At 39.6% G+C, this 26178-nt stretch overlaps 1 protein-coding gene across 2 annotated transcripts in view; it reads left to right on the top strand.

Moving 5' to 3' along the window:
* The window catches only part of CORIN (corin, serine peptidase), a 168024-nt gene extending 147203 nt beyond the window's left edge, over positions 1-20821 (top strand). For both annotated transcript variants that reach the window (XM_069977586.1, XM_069977585.1), the window contains 5 exons: positions 6367-6416; positions 9747-9921; positions 14843-15114; positions 17074-17201; positions 18968-20821. In XM_069977586.1, the coding sequence (XP_069833687.1) occupies positions 6367-6416; positions 9747-9921; positions 14843-15114; positions 17074-17201; positions 18968-19150 (808 nt within the window). In that variant the 3' untranslated portion in view covers positions 19151-20821. The remainder of the gene's footprint in view (positions 1-6366; positions 6417-9746; positions 9922-14842; positions 15115-17073; positions 17202-18967) is intronic.
* Positions 20822-26178: the final 5357 nt, after the last annotated feature.

Raw genomic sequence — 26178 nt, 5'->3', positions numbered from 1 at the left:
ATGACAACATAATGTGGAAAACAGCTGATTGCCAGGGGTGCCGAGTGTCAGCAAACAGACATTGGCTGCCTTTCTTAAAGGGAATTTGTCAACTGCAATTCATTTTCCAAACTGTTGACAGTGTTAGATGCTGTTGGGACAAGGGTACACATGGTACTTTCTGCGTCTTCCAGACCATAGATAAATGCTTTTATTTTATAGTACAAAGAGTCAAGAAGCTTTCCTGAGCTCATGAAGTGCAGCAAGCTGTAACACCTCCGGACTCCCCCCTCCCATACCTGACCCTGCTTGGAACTCAGAGGAGACATTCCAGTTTGCAGCAGATCAGGAGCTAGGGAAAGCCTCATTGACTTTGTACCAGAGAATAAGAACATCTTTCTACACCGTGGAAACACAGATGTATATATGAAAGGCAACATGTCTTCTTAACCTAACAGTCTAACAGTATTAGCTGTTAGGAACATGAATTACAGCTGCCAGATTGCCTTTAAAGGGTACCTCCCATTTAAACAAACTTGTGACATGTCATAGCAACATGTCAGATGTTTGTATCTGTCGGTCTTCAGGTGCTGAGACCCCCGCCAATCGTTAGAACGAAGGGGCAGTTGTGCGCAGCAGCAATTATAATGAAGCCCTATTGAATTTTCAGTAATCGCTGTACATCGGGGGGGGGGGGGCAGCACTTAACCCCTTTGCATTGCAGCCTATGACAGTATCATCCACTTAAGAAGCATATATGGTCCCACCATATGTATCTGTTTGTAAATTTATTCTGCATGATAAGTGTGAATTATTGCCATCACTAAACAAGTAATACTTATATGGTAGTTCACACATTTTTCTGTTTTTGGCATTATATCTGATGACAATGTTAGCATGCCACAATACTGGCAACAATCGAACTGGACCATCAACAGTCAGACAGCAAGACATGTTATTCTCAATGTAGAAAGTGATAAAGAATTGTAATATTAGCTTCTCAGTGATTTCATAATTATAGCTTTCTATTTATTAACACTGACTCTGGTAGGCATTCCCCATTCAAAACCCATTCTCCTGATAAATGTGAGATAAAGACTAAACCTTCCACAAGAAGAAAATATTTATCCTATTTAAACCATTTGAATCCAATCATGTGACATTTATGGTTTTCCTGCCTTCGTCTTACTTCCATTATAAAGGGCTGGCAGATGAAACAGAAGAATGTAACTACATTAAGATGAGGCTTCTGAAAGTTCTGGTTTATATTACCTTCTACTTCTAGTCACAAAATAGGTTAATATCAAGAAAGCCCATAACGCAGATGTCAGTTACTATGTTGCAGTAGATTGTACTTTTTGGTTCTGATTTAACTTTTACACAGTAGTGGATTATAAAAGGTCCGTTTTGGGTGGTAGCCCGGGGCCCTGAGCTCTTGGGGGCCCATGGCCACCCAAACAAACTCATACTTTCAATGGTGTATTGTCTCCTGGCTACATTTTGTACATGATTTTCAAAACATCAAAGCTTTCTACAGCGATTTTGCACAAATCAGGGCAAAACCACAACCAGGAGACAATTCAGTAACTTTAGAAAACATAATGAAGGACCTAAACATGTGACTATGGTGGCACCACGGGTCCTGTACAGTCTGCACAATGGAGGAGGAATACTAAAGCTAAAGCAATACTAAAGAAAATGGCAAAAATGCAACAAAAACGCCAAGGGTGGATGCAACTTTTTACTAAGGATTGGGTTGATTGGTAGATCCTCTCTGTTGCCCATAGCAACCAATCACAGCCAATATGAGAAATGAAAACTGATTTGTGATTGGTTGCTATGAGTCTTTTGCAATAAGACAGCACAATAACTTTCCCTTACTGTCCTTAGTAGCCCCGTAGCAACCAATCAGAGCTCCCCTATTACTTTACCAGGGCAAATAATATGTTGAAAGCTGAGCTGTGATTGGTTGCTATGGCTCTATTATTGTAAGACAGCACAATAAATTTCCCTAGTAGCCCATGGCAACCAACTACTAGAAGGGGTATGGTTAGCAAGGGGCCTGTAATTTGTAAACAGCCCAGGGCCCATGGTAACCTTAATCCACCCCTGCATGTACAATGTAAATGTAAAAGTTCTAAAAAGTTAATTTACATGCGTTGGGCAAATCCTTAAAGAATTAGGGGCATACTGGCAATTTTCTAATCTGCAGAATATTCATGTTGTTGAAGATTATGACAGCAGATTTCTCCATTTGCAATAGATAAAGTGAAATATATTTCTAATACACAAAGCTTTAAACGTGTCCTCAAAACAGGGTAATCCGGTTCCCCAAATTGGTCTTTCCCCACTGTCACCATTCCCGTACACCACAAGAACTTATACCTGTACACACAGTCATTAGTCGGTTACTGGTTCATCCATCTTTACCTGCACAATCTTAGCTATAAATGATGGCGGGACCATTGTAGAAATGAAGCACATTGTCTCTCTTGTCTCATAGATTGTAGGCTTTAGCCAGCAGGGCCCTCTTTTCTCATGTTTGACTTCATGGCTACAGGTATATCTCTGTAATGTCTGATCTTTGCAATGTATATGTTGCAGTGAAATTATAGAATCAGGGATTTGATCAAATCACTAGTGATTTGATCAAATCCCGGGAAATGATGGAATGGCCGTGTCCTTCTATCATTTCCCTAAAGAAAGTCAGTAATTTCATCAAATCACTGACCCCTTTCAGGGAAATGATGGAATGAATCAGTTAGGAGTCGCCCTGGCTCTATATATTTGTTAAGTAACACAACAATAGTCATTTAAAAACGTATTTATTTGAAACTAATTAACAAAGGAAACCGGCAACTGATACAGGTAGCTAAGCTGATAATTTTTAACAAATCGTAAGAGGAAGCTGCGACAGTAAAGCATGTTGTGTTGTTTATGGAATGGAAACTACCGGAGCCCATTCCTGTCACATTTGTAAAAAATCCAGTGCCGAAACAGTTCCCCAGACCGACCTAAGTCTGCCTGACCGAAACAGCTCCCCAGACCGACCTAAGTCTGCCTGACCGAAACAACTCCCCAGACCGACCTAAGTCTGCCTGACCGAAACAGCTCACCAGACCGACCTAAGTCTGCCTGACCAAAACAACTCCCCAGACCGACCTAAGTCTGTGTGACCGAAACAGCTCCCCAGACCGACCTAAGTCTGCCTGACCAAAACAACTCCCCAGACCGACCTAAGTCTGCCTGACCGAAACAGCTCACCAGACCGACCTAAGTCTGCCTGACCAAAACAACTCCCCAGACCGACCTAAGTCTGCCTGACCGAAACAGCTCCCCAGACCGACCTAAGTCTGCCTGACCAAAACAACTCCCCAGACCGACCTAAGTCTGCCTGACCGAAACAGCTCACCAGACCGACCTAAGTCTGCCTGACCAAAACAACTCCCCAGACCGACCTAAGTCTGCCTGACCGAAACAGCTCCCCAGACCGACCTAAGTCTGCCTGACCGAAACAGCTCCCCAGACCGACCTAAGTCTGCCTGACCAAAACAGCTCACCTGACCGACCTAAGTCTGTGTGAACTTGCTGAAAAATTTGGAGGGCAAGGATTTCAGAAGTGTTCCTGCCAACAGTCCAATGTGCAATGTAAAACAAAAAAAATGTGCATGTAAAAAAAAAAAAAAGCAAGGTACTCTGCAATTCCAGATGCCACAAATCAACAATGTGTTTTAATAAAATGATTAAAATGAATTTGTTATAAATTATCAGCTTAGCTACATGTGTCAGCTTTCTGTTTCCTTTGTTAATTAGTTTCGAATAAATGTTTCAAATGACTATTGTCGTGTTACTCAATAAAAATATAGAGCAGAGGCGACTCCTGACTGGTTCATTCCTGAAAGGGGTCGGGGATTTGATCAAATCACTGACTTTCTTCAAGGAAATGATGGAAGGCCTCGGCCATTCCATCATTTCCCGAGATTTGATCAAATCACTAGTGATTTGATCAAATCCCTGCATTCTATCATTTCACTGCGACATATATACCCCCCAAAAAGTGCTGCGGAATATGTTATTATTAATCACCAAAATCCACATCAGAATCTTAAAATCTTTACATATATAGATATTTTTGTGGCTCCATTGCTTATTTGCTAGAAAAATGGCGAGAGGAAAAAGCCGGCAGCGTCTGGACCCATGCACACAGCCAAAATACAAATTACAAATCTATATGTTCACAGTATATCAGATTTAATGTGTTTTTTTATTCATATGTAATTTATGAAAAAAAGGCAATTACAAGGCAATTGTCCCTTGGGTCCCTTAGAGACACCATACATCAGCACATGAGGTGTCTGTAGCACAAGGTGTTATACCATCGGAAGCTTATTTATCCTACCTGCAGTCTAATGTTATATCTGGTATGTCATATATATATATATATATATATATATATATATATATATATATATACTACCGTTCAAAAGTTTGGGGTCACTCAAACAATTTTGTGTTTTCCATGAAAAGTCACACTTATTCACCACCATACGTTGTGAAATGAATAGAAAATAGAGTCAAGACATTGACAAGGTTAGAAATAATGATTTGTATTTGAAATAACATTGTTTTTACATCAAACTTTGCTTTCGTCAAAGAATCCACCTTTTGCAGCAATTCCAGCATTGCACACCTTTGGCATTCTAGCTGTTAATCTGTTGAGGTAAGCTGGAGAAATTGCACCCCACGCTTCTAGAAGCAGCTCCCACAAGTTGGATTGGTTGGATGGGCACTTCTGGCGTACCATACGGTCAAGCTGCTCCCACAACAGCTCAATGGGGTTCAGATCTGGTGACTGCGCTGGCCACTCCATTACCGATAGAATACCAGCTGCCTGCTTCTGCTGTAAATAGTTCTTGCACAATTTGGAGGTGTGTTTAGGGTCATTGTCCTGTTGTAGGATGAAATTGGCTCCAATCAAGCGCTGTCCACTGGGTATGGCATGGCGTTGCAAAATTGAGTGATAGCCTTCCTTATTCAGAATCCCTTTTACCCTGTACAAATCTCCCACCTTACCAGCACCAAAGCAACCCCAGACCATTACATTACCTCCACCATGCTTAACAGATGGCGTCAGGCATTCTTCCAGCATCTTTTCATTTGTTCTGCATCTCACAAACGTTCTTCTTTGTGATCCAAACGCCTCAAACTTGGATTCATCCGTCCACAACACTTTTTACCAGTCTTCCTCTGTCCAATGTCTGTGTTCTTTTGCCCATCTTAATCTTTTTCTTTTATTGGCCAGTCTCAGATATGGCTTTTTCTTTGCCACTCTGCCCTGAAGCCCCAAATCCCACAGCCGCCTCTTCCCTGTAGATGTTAACACTGGTGTTTTGCGGGTACTATTTAATGAAGATGCCAGTTGGGGACCTGTGAGGCGTCTGTTTCTCAAACTAGAGACTCTAATGTGCTTATCTTCTTGCTTAGTTGTGCAACGCGGCCTCCCACTTCTTTTTCTACTCTGGTTAGAGCCTGTTTGTGCTGTCCTCTGAAGGGAGTAGTACACACCGTTGTAGGAAATCTTCAATTTCTTAGCAATTTCTCGCATGGAATAGCCTTCATTTCGAAAAACAAGAATAGACTGTCCAGTTTCAGATGAAAGTTCTCGTTTTCTGGCCATTTTGAGCGTTTAATTGACCCCACAAATGTGATGCTCCAGAAACACAGTCTGCTCAAAGGAAGGTCAGTTTTGTAGCTTCTGTAACGAGCTAGACTGTTTTCAGATGTGTGAACATGATTGCACGAGGGTTTTCTAATCATCAATTAGCCTTCTGATCCAATGAGCAAACACATTGTACCATTAGAACACTGGAGTGATAGTTGCTGGAAATGGGCCTCTATACACCTATGTAGATATTGCACCAAAAACCAGACATTTGCAGCTAGAATAGTCATTTACCACATTAGCAACGTATAGAGTGTATTTGTTTAAAGTTAGGACTAGTTTAAAGTTATCTTCATTGAAAAGTACAGTGCTTTTTCCTTCAAAAATAAGGACATTTCAATGTGACCCCAAACTTTTGAATGGTAGTGTATATGTATATATGTGTATATATATATATATATATATATATATATATATATATATATATATATTACATTATTTATGTATAGAAAACAATGTGTTTTGCTATATGTTTTAGGAAACACTGTGCAGAGTGAAAACTTTCTTCTCACCTGTTCCTGTGTATGTGTTTTTACATAAATTTTGAAGATGATGATGAATTGTAAATATACTGTTATATGTGTAATATTATGATTAGTAGTATTACTATTACTGCACTCTTTCATTAGAATGGGACCATTTAGTAACTTGGCTTTTCTTACTAGGCAGCTGTGTGAAAGCAAAAGCAAAATTTCCCTTCTGTGCACTAAGGAAGGTAAGCAAATAGTTTTTGTTATATTTCCATATTAAATTCTAATAACAGATGACCCAAACCAATGCCTTCTTTAGCTACAGTATATGAGGCTGGGTTCACACTACATTTTTGCAATCTTGTTTTTTTTATCCATTTTTTCTTTTTTTTTTTGAAAAAAAAATGGATGAAAAAGGGGGATGCATTTGTGTACATTTGTTTTGATCTGTTCTTCCATTATAAAAAAAAAAGAACAGTTTTTTTTTAAGGTACACAAAAATGTAGTCAACCTCATTTTTGTGTCTGTTACAAAAAAACTGATTTTTTTTTGTAGTGGGAGTCAATGGAAAAACGGATTAAAGGGGGGGGGGGGAAACGGATTGCATAAACGTAGTGTGGACCCAGCCTGACAGAGTAGAATCAGAACTGGTTTCTTTAACAGGTTAAGTAAATTTTAACAGTCATCAGAAGCCTGACATAAGAAATCCAGCAATGTACACACCTGTGGTACCAAGGGATTGCATAGGAGTGGGCCACATTCCATCATAAATTCATCAGGGTCTAGACATAATACCCCCGAGTCATTGTTAAAAGGTTATTGTCCCACTGGGCAATATGCTATTTTTCTTACAAGTTACTGAGTATAAAACACAACACTGACTATAAGAACAACAAGACACTCTTTGTCTGTAGATGTCTACATCATACATGTGGGCCAGATTACAGCACTGCTGGTCGTTCTGCATTTGATAAATTTCTTCTCACCGTGTACAAGGAACCATAAGGCTATTTATTTCCTTAAAAAAAAAAAAAAGCAGACCTGTCAGCAGCTTTTTGTTGACTAAAGACATTGCATTGTGCAATAAGGCTCCTTATGCTAAATCAGGAAATATAACTCTTATTTCACTCTGTCACTTTAGTGCTGGGATACAGATTTTATTTATTCTTCTCACTGTCGTTAAAGGGGTTGTCCAGTTAAAAATCTTTTTCTTTCAAATCAACTGGTGTCAGAAAGTTATATAGATTTGTAATTTACAATTTCAAGTCTTCCCATACTTATCAGCTGCTTTATGTCCTGCAGGAAATGTTTTATTTTCAGTCTGACACAGTGCTCTCTGCTGACATCTCTGGCCAAGACAGGAACTCTCTAGAGAAAAGCTTCAATACTCTGGACAGTTCCTGTCTCGGCCAGACATGTCAGCAGAGAGCAATGTGTTAGACTGAAAAGAAAACAACATTTCCTGCAGGACATACAGCAGCTAATAAGTATGGGAAGACTTGAGATTTTTTATAGAAGTAAATTACAAATCTAGATAACTTTCTGACACCAGTTGATTTAAAAGAAAAAAGATTTTTGCTGCACAACCCCTTTAAATAGGCAAACAATGGTAAAAACAGTGCCTCTACCCAAGGGACAACTAAAGAACAGATGCCGGTGTTGTCCAAGCACTCAGCTTATATAAACCATTAACAGACAATGCTGTCTGTAGTATATAAGTCAACACTGGTTTTAATAAATTCTTCCTAAGGTCAGCTGATGGTTCCTTCATAGAGGATATTGGAAAATATGAGGGAATGTAAAGCAGCAGAAGGAGAAGAAAATAGCAGCTAAATCAGAATTCACAGCACTGCATTCCCATTTAAGTGGCTTAAAATGCAGACTTTTTTCAGCAACAGTCAGGTCAGGTTCTGCAAAATGGCAACCCTTGACAGAAGAGCCTTTTAGATAAATGAATTAGTCTGACATGAGATCCATTAATCTGAATGAATGTCCTGGAAGCAAGGCTCAGATATTGATAATAAAAAGTTTATCCATAATGCTCAGAAAGTCATATTAGAAGATGGTGCAGTGTATGTAGATAGAAAACCAATAGCTGATTCTGTCCTAGAACAGGTGTATGTTGAAATATCATCCATTTGTCTCTCCTCATATCTATCTATCTATCTATCTATCCAAAGTAGTTTTCACAGCACTCCAAATGAGGTGTAGCAAAAAAAGTGTATTTATTCCAAATAAATCAGCACAGCCAACATAATCAAGCCACTTGATTATGTTTGCTGTGCTGATTTATTTGAAATAAATACACTATCTATCTATCTATCTATCTATCTATGATCCTGGTGACCACAAAATAATGTCGTGTGAACTTAGCCTGTGGGTGTATCGTTCATAAGGCAGAATTTTTGTCAAGCTATTGTCAGGAACCGGTGACACCAGACACACAGAGACAGTGAGCCCTGAGCTCAGCCCCGCCCACTGACTCTACCTACTTGCCCCCCTAGGCTAAACCCTAGGGCAGCAACTGGGCGGCGGTCCCTGTACTGGCTTGGTGGGACAAAAAGACAAGACAGACAGACAAAACACAATAAAGAATGGTCGACAGTCCGGGTCACAACAATCTGGCAGCAAAAGTACAAAATCGGATCCAAAAGCGTAGTCAGAAAACAGGCAATGAGGTCAGGGGCAGGCAGTAAACAAGGGAGGTCAAAAATACTAGGCAGGAGTCAGGAGAAACCAGAGAACAGAACACACAAGCAGGCAGAGACAAGTCAATAACCGGCAAGGCACAGGCAGAAGCTGAAATCTTAAATAGGAGACCAGGAACCATGTCCAGAAAGTGATAGGAGGGACCAGCTGTCAATCACAGAGGCAAAGGCAGGTTAACTGTTACAAGACCAGAAGAAACTAGCAGCACAGACACGGGTGGGGCAGGGAAAACAATTAGCAGACCAGAAGGAATAAGACACAGTTCAGACAGGGCAAAAACAAGGCAAACAAAACACAGAAGATTATGGCCAAAATCGCAGTCTCGGTCGTACCTTACGCACCGAGGACTGCGCCAAAGTTGCATTCATGACAGCTATTCTCTCTTTCTTTGTGTCTAAGGAAAGGTTAGGGGAACTTTTAACTGACATCTTCTACAGACCTTACATTTGCCCAGTATAATTAGTTACTAGTCACTTTGGAAGCTAACGGCACTGCATACCTGGAGAAATGTATAAAAAGAAATGTATGCCACCAATAAATGTTATACTTTGCTGTGGATAGTGATAACCCTGAATTTATTCTTATTGCTGTATATAGTTATGCTGTACATTTCACCATTTCAATACAGAAATATATTTTGCATGTTTTTTTTTTAAATAATTTTCAGTCTCAGTGAAGGCAAAGGTAAGATTACCGTGCGCTAAGCTCACATTAACCAAACGTTTATTATTAAAGACAGTGATGTATTAAATTTATTATAACTAGTGAATCAAAATGACTTTCCTCATACTTTTTCAGGTGTTTTTATTATCAGATCATGGTATATAATTGAGATATTAATATCTTGTCTGTTCACTCCTCTACAGATTGCGGACGTCGCCCTGCAGCACGAATGAGCAAAAGGATACTTGGAGGCAGAACAAGTCGGCCTGGTAGATGGCCATGGCAATGCTCCCTCCAGAGTGAACCCAGTGGGCACATCTGTGGCTGTGTTCTAATAGGAAAGAAATGGGTGTTGACAGTGGCACATTGCTTCGAAGGGTGAGTTTTTCTGCTTCATTAAGATATTATACTGCACCAGGCATTATACCAACCTGAAGACTCCCATAGAGCCTGGCAATAATTTGGGTGCATATTGAGTACAGGAGCAATCAGACATGCTGACTATTTATGTGTATGGTTAGCATAGGAGGGATAACTGTCGGCCAAATGGTCATTCAGCAGACAGTTATTGAAGGCATGTAGACACATTGGGAGGATTTATCAAAGGGTTCAAATATACATTGGTGTAAACTGCCTGTGGTGTCCTACCACGGGTGTTACTATTAGTTACACCCTTCGTAAAAGCCTGTACTTATTGTATACAAGTGGGGATGAGTAGTGATAAAGTTTTGCCACTAGATGTCTCTGTATTAGATATGTATGTGTTCAGATGCTGCACAGCCGAAGTATGTAAAGGGTTATTATTTGTTTGTGTGGATCTGTGAACCTATAGGAATCCTCTATTCTTCAATTCTCTCTTTACCTCTTCTATTGCACTCTTCACCCACTTACAGCGCACTTTAGAAACGCTGAAGAAGAAAGTCACTTGGGTAGAGGAAGTGTATGAGTCTTTCATGTTGGACATTGTAGAGGAAGGACGCAAGCTAGACAGCTCTCTACAGTGGTCCTCTCTGGGCCCTGGCCCTCTGCCACGTCCCCTGCCCTCAAGTAAATCAGTCTTAGTCAGAGCCCTGTGTGGATAGGAAGCAAGACAAGACACAGCACACAAATTCTCCTCAGTAAGGCTACCCAACACTATGCAGTGTTAAACCCTCACAGAAGAGCACAAGTCAGAGCATGGTTGTCAGCAGGAAATCCTCAGCATTCCGCTCATACCAGGTAACAAGGTCTGGGGCCTTGTGACACCCTCATAGGATGGTTCGGCCGACTTTGGTGGGCATTAGGTGGTGTGAAGACCCAAAGGTCAATACATGGGCACAAGTATTCTCTTCTTCTTCTAAGTATTCCTCTACCTCATCCCCCAACATCCTGGCACAGCACAGTACTACTTGGGTTTAGACTCTCACAACATCCTCCTCTCTGCTACTCTGATTCTTTGTATCTCTCAACACACTACTCAGTTCACACGACTCAGGAGAAACCCATATGCTGTATAATTTGCTGCGCACAAGTACTTCTCTAATAAAACCAAGCTTATTTATGTTAAAGAGACTCTGTAATTCTTCACGCCACAACGACACAGTGCACTCTACAACCTTGGGACGCTTCCCCTTTCTGTATCTCGGCCAACCACCACCGGAGTGGCATCACACAGTACCATCTAGCAAGTGACCGGCCAATCCTCTGACACAAGATAACCGGGGGCTCACACCATATGCCCATAGCAGCCAAATACAGCTCAGCTTTCAGCTCTGGTAAAATGAAAGAGGAGCTGTGATTAGTTGCTGTGGGCAGTTTACACCAGTGTATATTTTAAGCCCTTTGATAAATCTTGGCTATTTAAGCAAACTTACCATCAGGTACATCTCTTTGGGTTTCTTACCTGAACGGATCAGCGCTGGAGCTGGGATGCCGATGCTGCGGTCCTTTTTTGAACCATCGCCCAGTTCCCATTCACAGCGCCAGTTTATTCAAGAGCACTAGACCAACACGAAGCACTGGCCCAATGACGATCTCCCCTCTGTGACATGGCTTCTAATGGTACATTCGCTTTAAGTTTAACATTGTACATTTAACATTTTATCAAAATATAAACTTGTAGATCTTCTTTCTTGTGTGTAAAGATTTGTTATGATAAATATACTGAATCCAGTACATTCTACCCTACTTAATTTGCATTAAGAATGCATCCATGGAGAATTTATATTATATATTCTGCTTTGGCACCCTAAACCTGCTGTCTGCAGGCCATCCACATGTTAATATCTGCTATAAGTGACCACTCTAAAGGCCCCTTTATGTCCTCAGGCCGATTATGTCAGAGACGGTCTGTCGTGCATTGCTCTGTGAAATAGGAGCGGTGACAGCAGGCCGCAGTGGGCAGCCGGAACAACTGAAGGATCGTTCTGGTGGCCCCTCGTGGGTAACAAGGGGGAAGCGACCACTGAGCCGACAGGTCGGCGCTCGCTTACCCTTGAAAATGATGCCATGTAATACTGCCTTATGAGTAGTAGCCAGGGGATTCCAAGTGCACACCTCTGTGCCAAAGGTTTATTCTCATTTAAATTAACATCTGACACTGAGACCCTGACCAGTCTGACATGCCTGTGCCACATGTCAAAAGTTGATTTAAATAAAAGTAACGCATTAAGGATGACAAACTTACAATACCTTAGACCCTAGTAACTGGTTTAACCCAATGCCAACTCCATATCAACCCAGGGGGTCCACTTCTCCATTAAGCCTTGTGACACATTTTCCAAAGTGCTTCCTACTGAGACATAAGCAATAATGAACCTCTGCACATAGATACAAATGAACCAATTATTAATTTTCATTACCTAGAGTAAATGATTATGGCAATCATTAGGCTATTCTGCTTTGCGTTATACCATGAAACATATGACAATTCTATTTAGTGAAGTTCAGTCTGTATTTATTGCCTTATGTAGAACGTTTCAGTAATTGCTGTGCCGAGAACCAAATTACAAGCTACATTAAATAGCAAGAAGATATTTTCTTTTGCATTTAATCTATTTTTCCAGTCCTTATGCAGCTAAAAGTAACTTGGTAAATTAGGTGAAAGCTGACAGTGTTATTAGGTGATAAAATCATTCCACAAGAGCTATAAAGCCCAATAGACACACATTTGTTAAATGCTAATGTTACATAAGTAATTCCATTGAATGGTTCTAATGACTTCAGGATTTCTGTCCATAGGGAACAATATGGAATGACAATTCCCCATTCTAGAACATTGCTCTTCTCCACTTTAATAAGCCTGATAGAGGCTCCTATTCTTAAGAAACAAATGATGGATAAGGAAAATGTTGGCACGTAAAATAAGCAGACATTAGGAAAATACAGCCCATTGGAAAGTTCTTATTAGTTATGCCTGAAAACAGGATATTATTTTCCATCTGTACATTTATATATTTTGGATTTATATATGGATTTGGAAAGTCCATTTTATTTGCTGTTGCTGCAGTTTTTACCCTATAAAGGGGTTATGCTACGCAGTGTGATGGAGGACCAAATTAAGGGAAAATGTGACCACGCTGACATCTGAGCTCCAATCCACCTAAAGGAGAGGAGCAGCGCGAGCGATTATAGTGTCCGAGATCGAGTGTCTGACAATAAACACAAACGATTAAGAAATTAGTTTATTTTGTTCTTTTTACTTTAATGGGTCATTTAACATAAGTTTGAGTCTTAGGCTTTAAGAAAGGACTTCACAGAATGGGCTGCACAATTTAAAACATAACTTCTTCTATTCAATGAGAAACAACTATTATCCCCACAACACATATCATATTAGTAGTCACCTGAACCACTGAAAAGTAATCACCAGCCGGTATTACTCCGTAAAGCAATATGCCATCATACAGAAACAGCAAACATCTGCGAAAAAGTGAAAAGAGACGTTACTCTCACCCTTCCATCATAGTCTCTCTGCATCCAGATGTCCATGCTAACTGCTGCTTGAGGAAATGTGGCGCTTTCTTGTTAAGGGCAGGTCCACAAAATGTGATAAGTCCTTTTATGCCTCCCCCATTTCAGGAGCCATTGCTTTACACTGTGTGAGCACAGCAGTATACCTACTACTGTAGTAGCTGTGTAGATACCCAGTATATATTTTTGCATTATCCTGCTACATTCTCACGCTTCCTGAGGATACCAACTACTTGGTGGAAACGGATGTTGGAAGGGGACATGCTACAAGGGTCTGTCATATCTAGGGGCACTACCAAGGGGTAGGTCAGTGTGGTGGCCACCCTTATGAGGGTGAGTACCCCACCATACTCTGAGCGAGGAAGGATAGGTGGCATTAACGACACACAAGGGCATAACAGGATTTATCATTTTTTGTCGACCTGTCCTCAACAAAAAAGGTTGTATTTCCCCAAGTAGCAGTTAGTCTCTCGGTATCCAGATGTCAGTCTTGGAAGTGTGAGATTGCTGGTTCTTTTCACTTCTTCACTGATAGCGGCTTTTTCTTTATGATGGCATACTGCTTTACGGACTAATACCGGCTGGTAACTACCATTGTGATATGTGTTGTGGGGATAATTATTTCTTAGTGAATAGAATAAAAGTTATGTATTAAATTGTGCACCTCATTCTTTGATGATGTTTAAGCCTTTGGAGGTGTCTAGGGGACCATAGCTAATTTGAGCTTGTGGCCACTGCAATTTTGTTTAAGAAAGGACTGTGTCAATAAGACAAAGATTTAGCTTCTGTTCATTCAATTTGCACCTGCCTTTTTGTACTGTATATTCCTTTACACAGTTTTGTATTACTGTATTATTATTAGTAGTAGTAGTCTATGATTGGTATTGTTTTGAATTTATTAATTTAACAATCCATCGATAGGACTGTTGGTCTCTCTAAGTAACTTACCCACCTCATGACAAACCATGGTAACTGCAAAATAGTGAGCCTGGTAACCAATTAATATAATATATCTATATTAAAGGGCTTGTCCAATTTAGGAAACCAATTTCCTGTTTAGGACAGCATATTCCCTGTCCTGTCTTGCATTCCAGACAACCCTTAGATTCTATAATCCTTAATTTCCCCTGTGGCAACGCAGCAGGAAGATTGAACCCTTACTGCATTCCCCACATATTACAGCTGATCACTGGGGGTCCTATCTGGGGGGCACTTTGATTTGCTTGTTATTAAGGGATACTTCCAGCATGCAGACATAGTTACATCTGAGGCCAACCCATATTAGCATTTGTATATGAGAAAATAAAAACTGGTATTCTATTAATTGAAGATTCTCTGTTTTTTTTAGGAGGGAACATGCAGCGGTATGGAAAGTTGTATTTGGAATAAACAACTTGGATCATCCGTCAGATTTCATGCAGTCGCGTCTGGTTAAGACCATAATCCTTCATCCACGCTACAATAGAGCTGTGGTGGATTATGATATCAGCATAGTGGAGTTAAATGAAGATATTGTGGAGACCAGCTATGTAAGACCCGTCTGCTTACCGACCAAGGGTCAATTGGTTCAACCTGACACATATTGTTATATTACTGGTTGGGGCCATATGGGAAACAAAAGTAAGTAAGAAATAATACTAGTACATGCACTTTTGTAACCAAGTTTTACCATGAGAACGTCCACAGACACAGACTGCAGTCAACACAAGAGGAAGCTTAGGAGCTTATTGCATACTATAAAGCGTTGAAGTGGGTAAGACCATATGTAGTAGGCACATAAGCTTCCTCTAATGGCAACCGCAGGCAGTCAGACTGGTTTTGTTTTATGTTTATGTGGAGGATTGGGCCTCCATTTTAGAAAAATAAAACCACCACTTTAAGTGGACATGTTGAAAGATCACTGTTATTTTAAAAAACCTCCCTCCATGTGGTAGCCTATACGATCTGTAACATATTTTTATATTTATTCAATTACCAAAAAAATGACTTCTTACCTTAGAACAACAGCTCTAAAGTCTTGGCTACTAGGTATCTCACTTTTTTGCAATCTGTTTTTAAGCAGAGTCTGTTAGGGCTTAACTTGTGGACAGGGCATGACTTGTGTTATGTGCAGGGGAGACAGAGAACAACTCTGCATGGTACCTGCATTCTGTGAGTCTTCCTGTCTCCCCCAGAAGATCTGTCCCTAAAAGATAAATCAAGGCTTCCATATCAACTCAGCAGCAGCAGTTCAGTGCCCTGTTACCCCTTCCCTGCTGTGGTGCTACTGTTTTATTATTTTGCTCACATAGAATATTGCAAAGCCATTGTATCAGCAACCTTCCTGGTTTGTGTGATAATCCCAGGCATTTGTACTCGACCATTGAGGACAGTGACTAACCTCAGTCATCCATCTTAAAGTGTTGTCTAGCTTCAGGCATCTTTCAATATATTGCTGCTGTTATGTAGAAAACAATTAAAAGTCTATGCTTACCTGTCTGCATCCTCACCACCCCCCCCCCCCCCCTCCTGCAGTGGCCCCTGCTGACTGCAGTGCCTTCACTTATGAGACAAATTTGTCTCAGGAGGAACAGCTTGCTCAGCCAATCACTGAGTGAGACAGGAAAGCACCAAGGCCAGTGATTGCCTGAGTGGGCTGTCATTCCCAAGACAAGTTTGCGTCTGAAGTGAAGGCGCTGCAGTCAGCAGGGGACACCAGCAACACCGCAGAAGGACAACAAGGGAGCGCAAAGAGGTAAGCATAGGCTTTTTATTGTTTTCTACATGATAGCAGCAAGTTTAATTGTCTAATGCTAGATAACCCCTGTAAGTGTACAGAACATCATCATGGCACTTTCCTCAGTCTGTAGCCCTGAACTGAGAGCGAGCAGGTGCATCTATTTTCTGCTACTAGGCCATTTTTGAAAGAAAAAAAAAAAAAATTTAGGGGGTCAAGTGCGACTTGCTAGAAAGTTACGACCAACGGGTGGCGCTAGAGAGTCAACAATTTTCCTTCTTTTTCCCATCATTGTTTGGCCTATCACTTCCTATGCCAGCTTGAAGGTTTCCATAAGAGATCATTCTATATTGTTTATTGTTAGTATCGCCTTTTAAAGTAAACCAGTTCACCAATGACAATCGCTTTGCACTGAACTGAGCCTCTTATCTTGATCAATGTTAATAATTGAGAAATGGATTTTAAAGAGATTCCGCTGTTTTATGGATGTTACAGATTGTTTTAGGATTCCTACCATCATGTGAAACTCATTTGCCTGGAGGCTCCAGGAAGATTGATGTCATCACCAATAAATCTGATCACCATCAATAAGAAACAAATACAGATTGGTGCATGTTAAAGTTCTATTGTCATGTTAGTTTAAATGATGATTTCATTAAACCTCTTTAGATTTTGTAATATTAGATGAGTAGCCCTTAAAGCAAACATACTGTTCGATCACTACCAGACCTTGTAGGAAATGAAAATCAAATGGTTTCTAGGAAGGTATTTTATGTCTCTTGGTAAAGTATAATGATACCATAGGTTTAATTTTGGCTTGGGCTTGTTTCACTTTTAACCCTTTGTTCTCTTCCCCCTATCAGTGCCATTCAAACTGCAGGAAGGAGAAGTACGCATCATATCTTTGGAGCACTGTCGGACATATTTTGACACAATCACATCCAGGATGTTATGTGCTGGTTATGAATCTGGCACGGTAGATTCTTGTATGGTAAGTCAAACCTTTTTTTTTTTATATTATTATTCTTAATAAAACAGCCAAAAAATGCAGAATTGTAGAGATATCTTTATTAGAGAGTAGCTATTCAATGGAGTATTGCACTACTCAAAAGATTCGTTTTTGATTGAGTATCCGATCAAAAATTTAAATCTAAACAAAATTATAGCCTGTTGGGGGCTATAATGGAATAGACAAGATCCCCTTTCTGTCTATTACATTATAGCAGGAAATTAATTGTGTGTTTAATTAGAAAAGCTAAAGTTTGTTCTAATTTTGCTATTGTAAATGAAAAATATCAATATTAGAACACAAATTTGCTATTTTAATTTAATATTAACTATTACAGGGATTGGTATTATTGCCGGGGGCCGCTAATATCACTACCTGTGATAGTGGTTTAATACCCTGCTTTCCCAGTTGCACTCCAGAAGTGTTTGCATAATTTTCTAAAGATATCATTATGGACTTGGTGACCTCCAAGTGGTCAAATTTAGGTTTCCAAGAAACAAGCATTTTTTTTCCATTGTTTTTTATTCGAATCGAATTTCAAGCTTTCGAATATTTTACCACTCGCTCACCTCTAATACTCATGTATCTGGACAGGAACGTTTATATTAGGTATAGGGACCCATGTTAATGTATTGTTAGACTAGCCACTCGGTGTGTTACACCATAATTTAAACCCCTCCAAACGATGCCTGTGACTTTCCCACTGTATAGGTATATGGTTAGATACATCATGGCTTCCTATGGCAGGGTTCCTTTACGGGTACAGATTATCTTCTGAGCAGTTTATCGGTGGCCTTGCAGATTGTGAGTGCCATTATAGGCTGCCGGGCCCCAACTATAAATGAAAAGGAGTCCCCAAGAGAGACTCGGGAATAGGATGGGGAGGAGGAGAAGGCGTTGTACACAGCCAATGCTGAGAATACAGAAAAATACCGCACTAGTATTCTTAAAGCTAAGTAGCCTGTAGGTAGGGAAAGTGCTTACAGACCTTCGCAAGCTGTGGACGTGGCTAACTGGAAGAAAACATGGCCCCAATAAGGGTCCTGTCAATTCTATTAATGGAATGGATTATACAACTTCTTTAAAATGAAAAAATAAAAGGAAAAGACAAATCAAAACCAGAAGTAAGAACTTAAACTAAAGAAAAGTAAGTTACTGTGGGCTGAAGAGAAGAATAATGGAGTATGGAGGGTTAGATGAAAGAAAGTGATAGTGATGAATTGGCAATCTGCATTGGGAAGATGGTAATACTGGAATGTCGAGTGTCATTCTAATGAAAGATATAAAGGTCATACCTTATGATCAGGTAAAGGACATGGGGTCATGGCATTCATTACTTTATCAAGTAATACACAAGAGGACATTTTGGACAGAGCGAGAAGCACTAAATCTTTTATTCAGGAAAGGTATATCAGCTCAATAGCAGATCGGGATCTAAATTTGATTCAAATTTTTTTTTTTAGTTCAGCACAATCCCATTGATCAACCAAGCAATGAGAGATTGCCCGATTGCTGTTTTTTTTCCTTTATTTTTCCCATGGGGCAATAATTTGTCTATTCAACCAATAATTACCCTGTTTAGTCCATGTGTGAGAATTACATAGTTTTTCCCAGAAAATTGGCAAAATAAGTGCCAAATAAAAGAATGACACTGCCTTCCGTTGTACCATCCGGCATAGGTTTGATAATATGACATCAGTCTTTTAATGTTCCTTCAGTGCTTAACCCACTAATCTATTTTCCTACAGGGAGACAGTGGAGGACCTCTGGTGTGTGAGCAGCCAAGTGGACAATGGACTTTGTATGGTCTAACTTCCTGGGGATCTGTTTGTTTTTCCAAAGTTTTAGGACCAGGTGTCTACAGCAATGTGTCGCATTTTGTGGACTGGATTGAAAGTCAAATATACATTCACAGCTTTTTAATCAACTAAGGATATACAACAGATTCACACAATGAGAGACTAGTAAGAAGAAGCCTTAGCCTCATTGGAGGTTTTATGTGTTGACATTATTTGTTGTGTGTACCAATGAAAATGATATATATTTTTGTTTTTCAATATTCGGTATTTTAGTCAACACTTTTTTTTGGACTTTTGTACATATCTGTTCACAGTTTTGTTTTTTTCTGTGTGATCATTCCTAAATGACCCAAGATTTCAGGAAATGTATTTTACTGTTGTTCATAGGGACAGGTTGAATATATTATATATGATTGTATGGGGGACATGTCTGTTTCATTTTGGATTCAGTTAGCCCAATGAGATTTTGTATTTGTTTGTTTTTTTAGAATCTATTTAATAGACCTTCATTAGATACAAGTGTTAGTCAATGCCAGTCTGCACTGCAACAAAAAAAAGATATAAAAAAATAGAACAAACAAAAAAAGTCACAATATAGCATTCCTTTATTTTTTTTATTGGTTGATCATAGTCCTATTGTCTCTGTGAAGGCAACAAACACAGCAAAAATATTTAGAACGCATTAGGATTAGGGAACCTCTACCTGACAACAACACTACTTAATACTCAACCAATCACTGTTTGATCTTCTCACAGACTTGATCACTGCAGATCAGTCACCTACAGTTATTGTAACTGTTTTTACTGCACTTTTATTTTCCCATTGGGCAAAGTTCAACTATACAGATATGCAGTCATTTACAGCAGTGCTTCTCATTTCCAGTCCTCAGGCCTCACCAACAGGTCATGTTTTGAGGCTATCCCATACAAAGGACACCTGTGCAAAGTACAATTATATCACCTGTGAAATACAAAGGAAATCCTCAAAACAAGACCTGTTGGTGAGGCCTGAGGACTGGAATTGAGAAGCACTGATTTACAGGCACATCATTGAAGATAATCTATTGATATACATAGGGTGTCCCACTCACTGGAGACCTAAAAAACTGTCTCTTTAACTTCTCCCAGTTTCCCAGGACTGGATCCAGCTTTTCCAGGCAACCAGAGTGGAGCGGCACAGAATTCAAAGGCAGATGGCTGACAAGCCGACGGCCAAGCCTAGCAAAGTGCTTCGCTAGTTCTGTAAAATCCCTCATCCCTATTACCAAATATGTATGTGTGAACACTAATGTGGATGGTCATGTACATCTAAAGAAGGTCTTTACTATCTTGCATATGACATGACAGAAGACATAAAAATGGATTCCAAATGTTTAATATACACTAAGGAGCCTACATTTTAAGTTGAAGCCCAAACCAAAAGGCTGCTTTTTGAGGTTTCTTGCAATGATGTTTTAGTAAATAAATAACTGGCTGGATTTTGTTCCTTTAAAAAAATAAGATATGAATGTGACTCACAGGGACTGGCATTCCCCTACTGATGTATACTTTTAGTCTATGTTCCCATAGTGTAGAAATAAGGGCAAACAACAGTCATTATTAATGATTATAACCAGGTTTTGCAATAATGGCCGTTAATTGCCCTTATTTTTACATTGTGGGAACATAGCCGCACTGTTGATTATGTGAATGTTTATATATGTATCATGACAGAATATAATGTGTGACTGGCAAACAGAAACATTGTGACATATAGAACGTCTGCTACCTATGCTTTTTTTTATTAGTGGTCTGTACATAAAGAGATTTAGATTTCTAGTAATATCAGTCTCGTTTCTTGTATCTGTGTTGCTGGATGATGTAACGATTGTATGTACAGAATCAATAAGGGTGATAACTAGAGATGAGCAACGTACATTAAGGGCCCTATTAAATGGAGTGATAAGTGGCCGATTCAGGTGATTATCATTGTGTGTAATAGAGACAACAATGGTCTGATAATTTCTTTAGGTTCAGACCTAAAGTTATCGTCTGTCAACCGTGCATCATGACGTGTAATAACAATGTGTGGCCAGTGGTTAACGACTAAGTAAACTGTTTATATATTACCTCCCCACGCTCCGGTATTCTCCTGCCTTCTGCTCTCTCCCGGCACCGTACGCGGCAGCTTCTCTGACAGGTCACTCAGCCAATCACTGGCCAGGACCGCCGCGGCCAGTGATTGGCTGAGCAGCCCGTCAGCTCTGAGAAGCTGCAGCACATGATGTCAGGAAAAGAACAGAAGGCAAAAGAGATCGGGAGCATGGACAAGTATAACGTAACAGATTAGGGCAAGGGCTGCATGGACATCACTAACAATGTCCGTGCAGCCCTTGCTAAACGATGATCGAGTCGCGTAATAGGTTCAATAAACTAGAGCTGATCGTCGCTCATTTAGATTATTAATTGGGCCACCATTGGCCCATCTAGTAGGACCCTAAGAGATCTTTGGGTATATCCAGGTTTTCCAGGCAACCCTAAGGCTGCATCCTTCTTCTCCAGGCAGTGAGATTTAAATTTTGAGCGCTCAGGTTCACACAAACCTGGACTTACTCTAAGGTGGCTTATCTCTAGTAATAAGCCTCCTTGATGCTACTTCAAAACTGTTTTGGGAATCAGCAGTTTATTTAGACCCATACATGTTACCGCAGAGCTTCACGATGACCTCTGTAAGCAGTCTGTCAAACTTAAAAGAGAAGTCCGTCAAAAACTTTTATTAAACTATTGTATTGCCATCCGCCCCCGCCTGCACTTACTACTGCATCAAGGCTTCACTTCCTGGATAACATGGTGATGTCACTAGCTTGTGTTCATGTGTTCTGAATGGGGAGCAGTAAGCCACGGACAGCTCTGGTGGCGACTGAAACAAAAGGATGTCAGGTAAAAATCCAACTTGCCCAACCCTTCTCTCCATTGACATCGTCAATTAGTTCAGCCAACTTTTCACCTATGTGTATGAGAGTATTCAGCCTTCACTTTTCCTGTGGTGGCACTGTTGGGAATTTTAACACTTTTAGCCAAGATCTTCCATGGATTACAGATGATCTCTGATGGTACTAGTGGTGGGACTAATGTGATACACCTATTTTCAGGGAACATTTTAAAAAGGGATTGTAAAAAGCAAAAACCCCTTTAACCTTTAAGGACGGCAGGCGTACATGTACACCCCTGCTGCCTGGGACTTAGCTCTGAAGCAAGCTCAGGAGCTAGTAAAGGTATATGGTCCCGCTTTATAATGTATACAAGGAAATCAATAGGCAGTCCATGTAACAGTGTGTGATCTATGACCACCAGAACAAGACCTTTTTTGTAGGCTCCGGCTAATAGATGGTGTTTTCACAGCCTCATTCCTTGTGTTGTACATGGTATTACAACTTGGTTCCGTACACTTCAATGGAACTGACCTGAGAAACCACTCCCAAACTAAGCAGTTTCTGGGGATAAAGAAGCCAGTTTAGTTTTTTGTTTTTTAAATCCCTGTTAACGCTTTAAGGTTTCTGATCTTAATCCAAGCGGTAATGCTTATATAGGGATCACTCAGCTTTATGCCATGATTACCTAATTTTCCTTGAATGCCAGATTCTTTTTAGATAGTTATCAAACTGATTGGATTCTTATGTATCATCAGTAGGAAAATCTACAATATATAAAACTCTATCGGCATGGAGAGTTGTAAAGGTTAGTATGGTGTACGTTCCCATTTTCATATGGGGCCGCAGGAGATCATTATCATGACAAATAGAGACAATATACATTGAAACATTTAGGAAATGCTGCAGATTTAGTAGCAGTTTGGAGGCAACGGATAACATAGAGAAGGCATGCTGCTTACCCTGGGGAAATCAACACAAATTAGACATAAACTGGACGTCCATAAATCAGAGGTCTCATGGAGATGTTAGAAACTAGATATATAACCAAATATGTACTTGTATACTAAACACAGATACTAGTTCAGGAGCCTGCTCTAACGGATATAGGAAGTATGTAAACCCTATGCGTGGCCTCTGGAGTTCATTTATATTTGCTACTAGGCTGGTGGTGTTGGTCCAGGTCATCTATATATTTTTCTAACATTGGGCCATATTTGCACATCTATTGCAGTGCCAAAATACAAATACGCTAAAAATATTAAAAACACACCAGGTAAAATCAATACACTGTGTTACCCCTAGTAGAGGAGCAGTGCATGTTCCCAGATTAACACATCTCTAGTAAGCTGTGTGGCCAAACCATGTCTCATTATTTGTTGCAGTTACTGGCTCTGCGGTTTTCATAGGTGAAACATTAAAACAAATTTTAAACATTCAGAAATCATGTGACAAACTCTCCTGCAAAATCACAGTAGTTTGCAGTAGGGCGTGTGCAGTTTTAGGCTATGTTCACACCTTTTTTTTTTTTTTAGCTCAGTTTAAAATAATGTCCGTCATTTTGAGTCTAAAATAACAGACGTCATTTAGCAGCCTGGCCTCCCCTAAGTGTAATGACTGGTGTTTGTACATTATTCTAGTTTGAGATTACTAATTGCCCTTTGGGTGCGGCTTGATTGAAAAGTCCATTGAGTTTAATAGTGAAAACAGAGAAAGAAAAGTGACAAAAGAAAAACTGTGTGTGAACTACTAATAAAAAATGTCCGCTGTTTGCAAAAGACGTCCAAAAATTATTATTTTGACTTCTGCGGTAAAAACGTCCGTTATTCAATTATTCAACGTATTGTGTGCTTTGGATGTGCGTCTTCCCATTGATTTCAATGCATTGCCATTGCTGTCAGTTAAATCGCCGCAAAAGCGGACTTTTTTAAAATATCAAAATCAGGCCTTTTTCTCAATTTTTGACGTTGTGTGAACATAGCCTTACTACACAGCAGACTAGCTGGGAGTCCTACCTAAGCATGCCTCAGCTCTTATTGGAGTGTTCCTTTTAGTGTTTGTTCTCTCTATTAGCTTCACTAGATTATCCTTCCACTATAAGTGGTTTCTTCCAATTAAATAATATGAGAATTTAGTAAGAAATGTTCTCGAGTGTGCTGCAGCTGAGAGACCAAGAAAGAAAACAAAATGGTTATTATGGACCAGTCCCTCGGCAGGGTGCCTGCAGGAAATCTAAATTTGGCTTCTAATAACTAATCTTAAATTAGAACACAGCTAAATATCCATCTAAACATCTCTTTACCCCTCCTCGTCCTATTCAGAGTTTGTGTTTGTCATCAGACTCAGTGCTGTATTCTCTTCTAAGCAGCTAAACACGAGGCATAATGTAGACACATCAGGAATAGAAGTCCTTCATTTTCTCTGAGAGTGTTTATTCTCAGCCATATGACAGAATCGGTCAGAGTTGAAAATCCTTTATTTAAAAAAACAAAAAACACACACTCACACAAACACAAATAGAGCCAATGGGGAACTCTTCCTTTTGGAGGAGATTCTGTTTTAGCTACCATTAGATTTGAGTTTTTTTTATTCCCCTTTGGAAGGAAAGTTTATTAGCATGCTAACTCTAAGTATATTTTACATCCAAGGAACCAAGATTTATGCTAGTTTTCAACATATGGGTTTGATCTAATGTTTAGAAGGTCTATGTGCTCCAATGGTTAAAACTTTTATATCCTGGTTTTCATTTTTTCCAAAAGCACATTCAAAATCTTACCAGCGCTACATTTTCAGGATTGTATCTATGCTAACTCATATTTAGGGTCCACTAGGGTCAGTTTTGTGGGGTTTGCCCTCATCAGGATTGGGTGGATGGACATTTAAAGTAGTTGTTCAGGATTAGAAAGCCATGGCCGCTTTCTTCTAGAAACAGCACCACTCTTGTCTCCAGTTTGAGTGCTGTTTTGAAGTTAAAGCTTTATTCATTTCACCAGAACAGTGTTGTAAAACCACACCAAAACTGGAGACCAGAGTAATGCTGTTTCTAGAAGAAAGCGAACATGTTTTCAGAAGCTTGGATAACCCCTTTCAGTCTTTTCCCAGCTTTATCCTCATAACTTCACAGTTTCTTCTTGCCACTTAAGAACATCAGACATAAGCCAATTTAACACAACACAGATACTGGCTGAACAAATAATTTTCTTTATTTTGATCTACCAGCAAAAAAAAAAAAAAAATACAATGTGCACAAGAAAAAAAAAAAACAACAACCTGTAACCTATACAGAAGGCATATAAATATCCGTTATAAAAACACTAAGACATACGTAAGGTGCATTGTCCCCGCAGTTCGGGTTCACGTTTGCACTATGAAACATCTCTTAAATAACAAAGGGCTTTGTAGGCTTAACCTAAACATTGCCAGAATGCTAGGCTTACAATAATACACACAGATCATTTTCACATATGTTCAGATATAAAAAAAAAGCCTTACAGATTATGCATATACACTGGAGGCACAGTAGGTTCTCAGCAGTCAGGAACATATAAATGCATAGACAGTATCTGCCAACCTGGCCACTTACATATTTGCAATAAAGTTACTAAAACTAAATCTGAAATTAAATGTTCCATGTATAAAACTGTCCAAAATTATTAAAAAATATATATAAAAAAACATTTACACAAAGTGTGTTTTATTTTTGCAGCCCACTAATACATTATTACCTGTGCGGGTATTTTAAAGTAAAAAAAAAAAGAAGACCATTTATATTCAGTACTAGTGAATGGGGGGCTTCACGTCTGATTTCCAAATACTTCATTCATTTTAAGCGATTGTAAGAGTTCATTTAAGGTCTGTGTCAGTTTGTTTTAATATATCATTCATTAATTGCAATTTAAAACCTGAAACCTCAACTCTTACAGCTTTAATGAAAAACAAAGCCAGGAATGGATCTGAAAAGAAGAAATCTCAGCCTTTATGATCCTTTATGAATAATTGCAATTAAAGACCTGACTATGTGAACACACACTTACTGTAGTTTTAAAGAGCTTCAAATACCCTGCACACAAATATCAGCTGTATACCCCATGGGTCTCCAAGCGGCAGGCCCTCCAGCGGTTGCAATACTACATTTCTCATCATGCCTGAATAGCCAAATCCAAAACTTTAGCTGTCCGGGCACGATGGGAATTGTGGTTTTGCAACAGCTGAAGGGCCGCATTTTGGAGACCCACGGTACATTGTGTTCAA

This window comes from Dendropsophus ebraccatus, chromosome 7, assembly GCF_027789765.1.
Source record: "Dendropsophus ebraccatus isolate aDenEbr1 chromosome 7, aDenEbr1.pat, whole genome shotgun sequence".
Classification (NCBI taxonomy): domain Eukaryota; kingdom Metazoa; phylum Chordata; class Amphibia; order Anura; family Hylidae; genus Dendropsophus; species Dendropsophus ebraccatus.
This window is presented reverse-complemented; position numbering and strand designations above follow the sequence as displayed.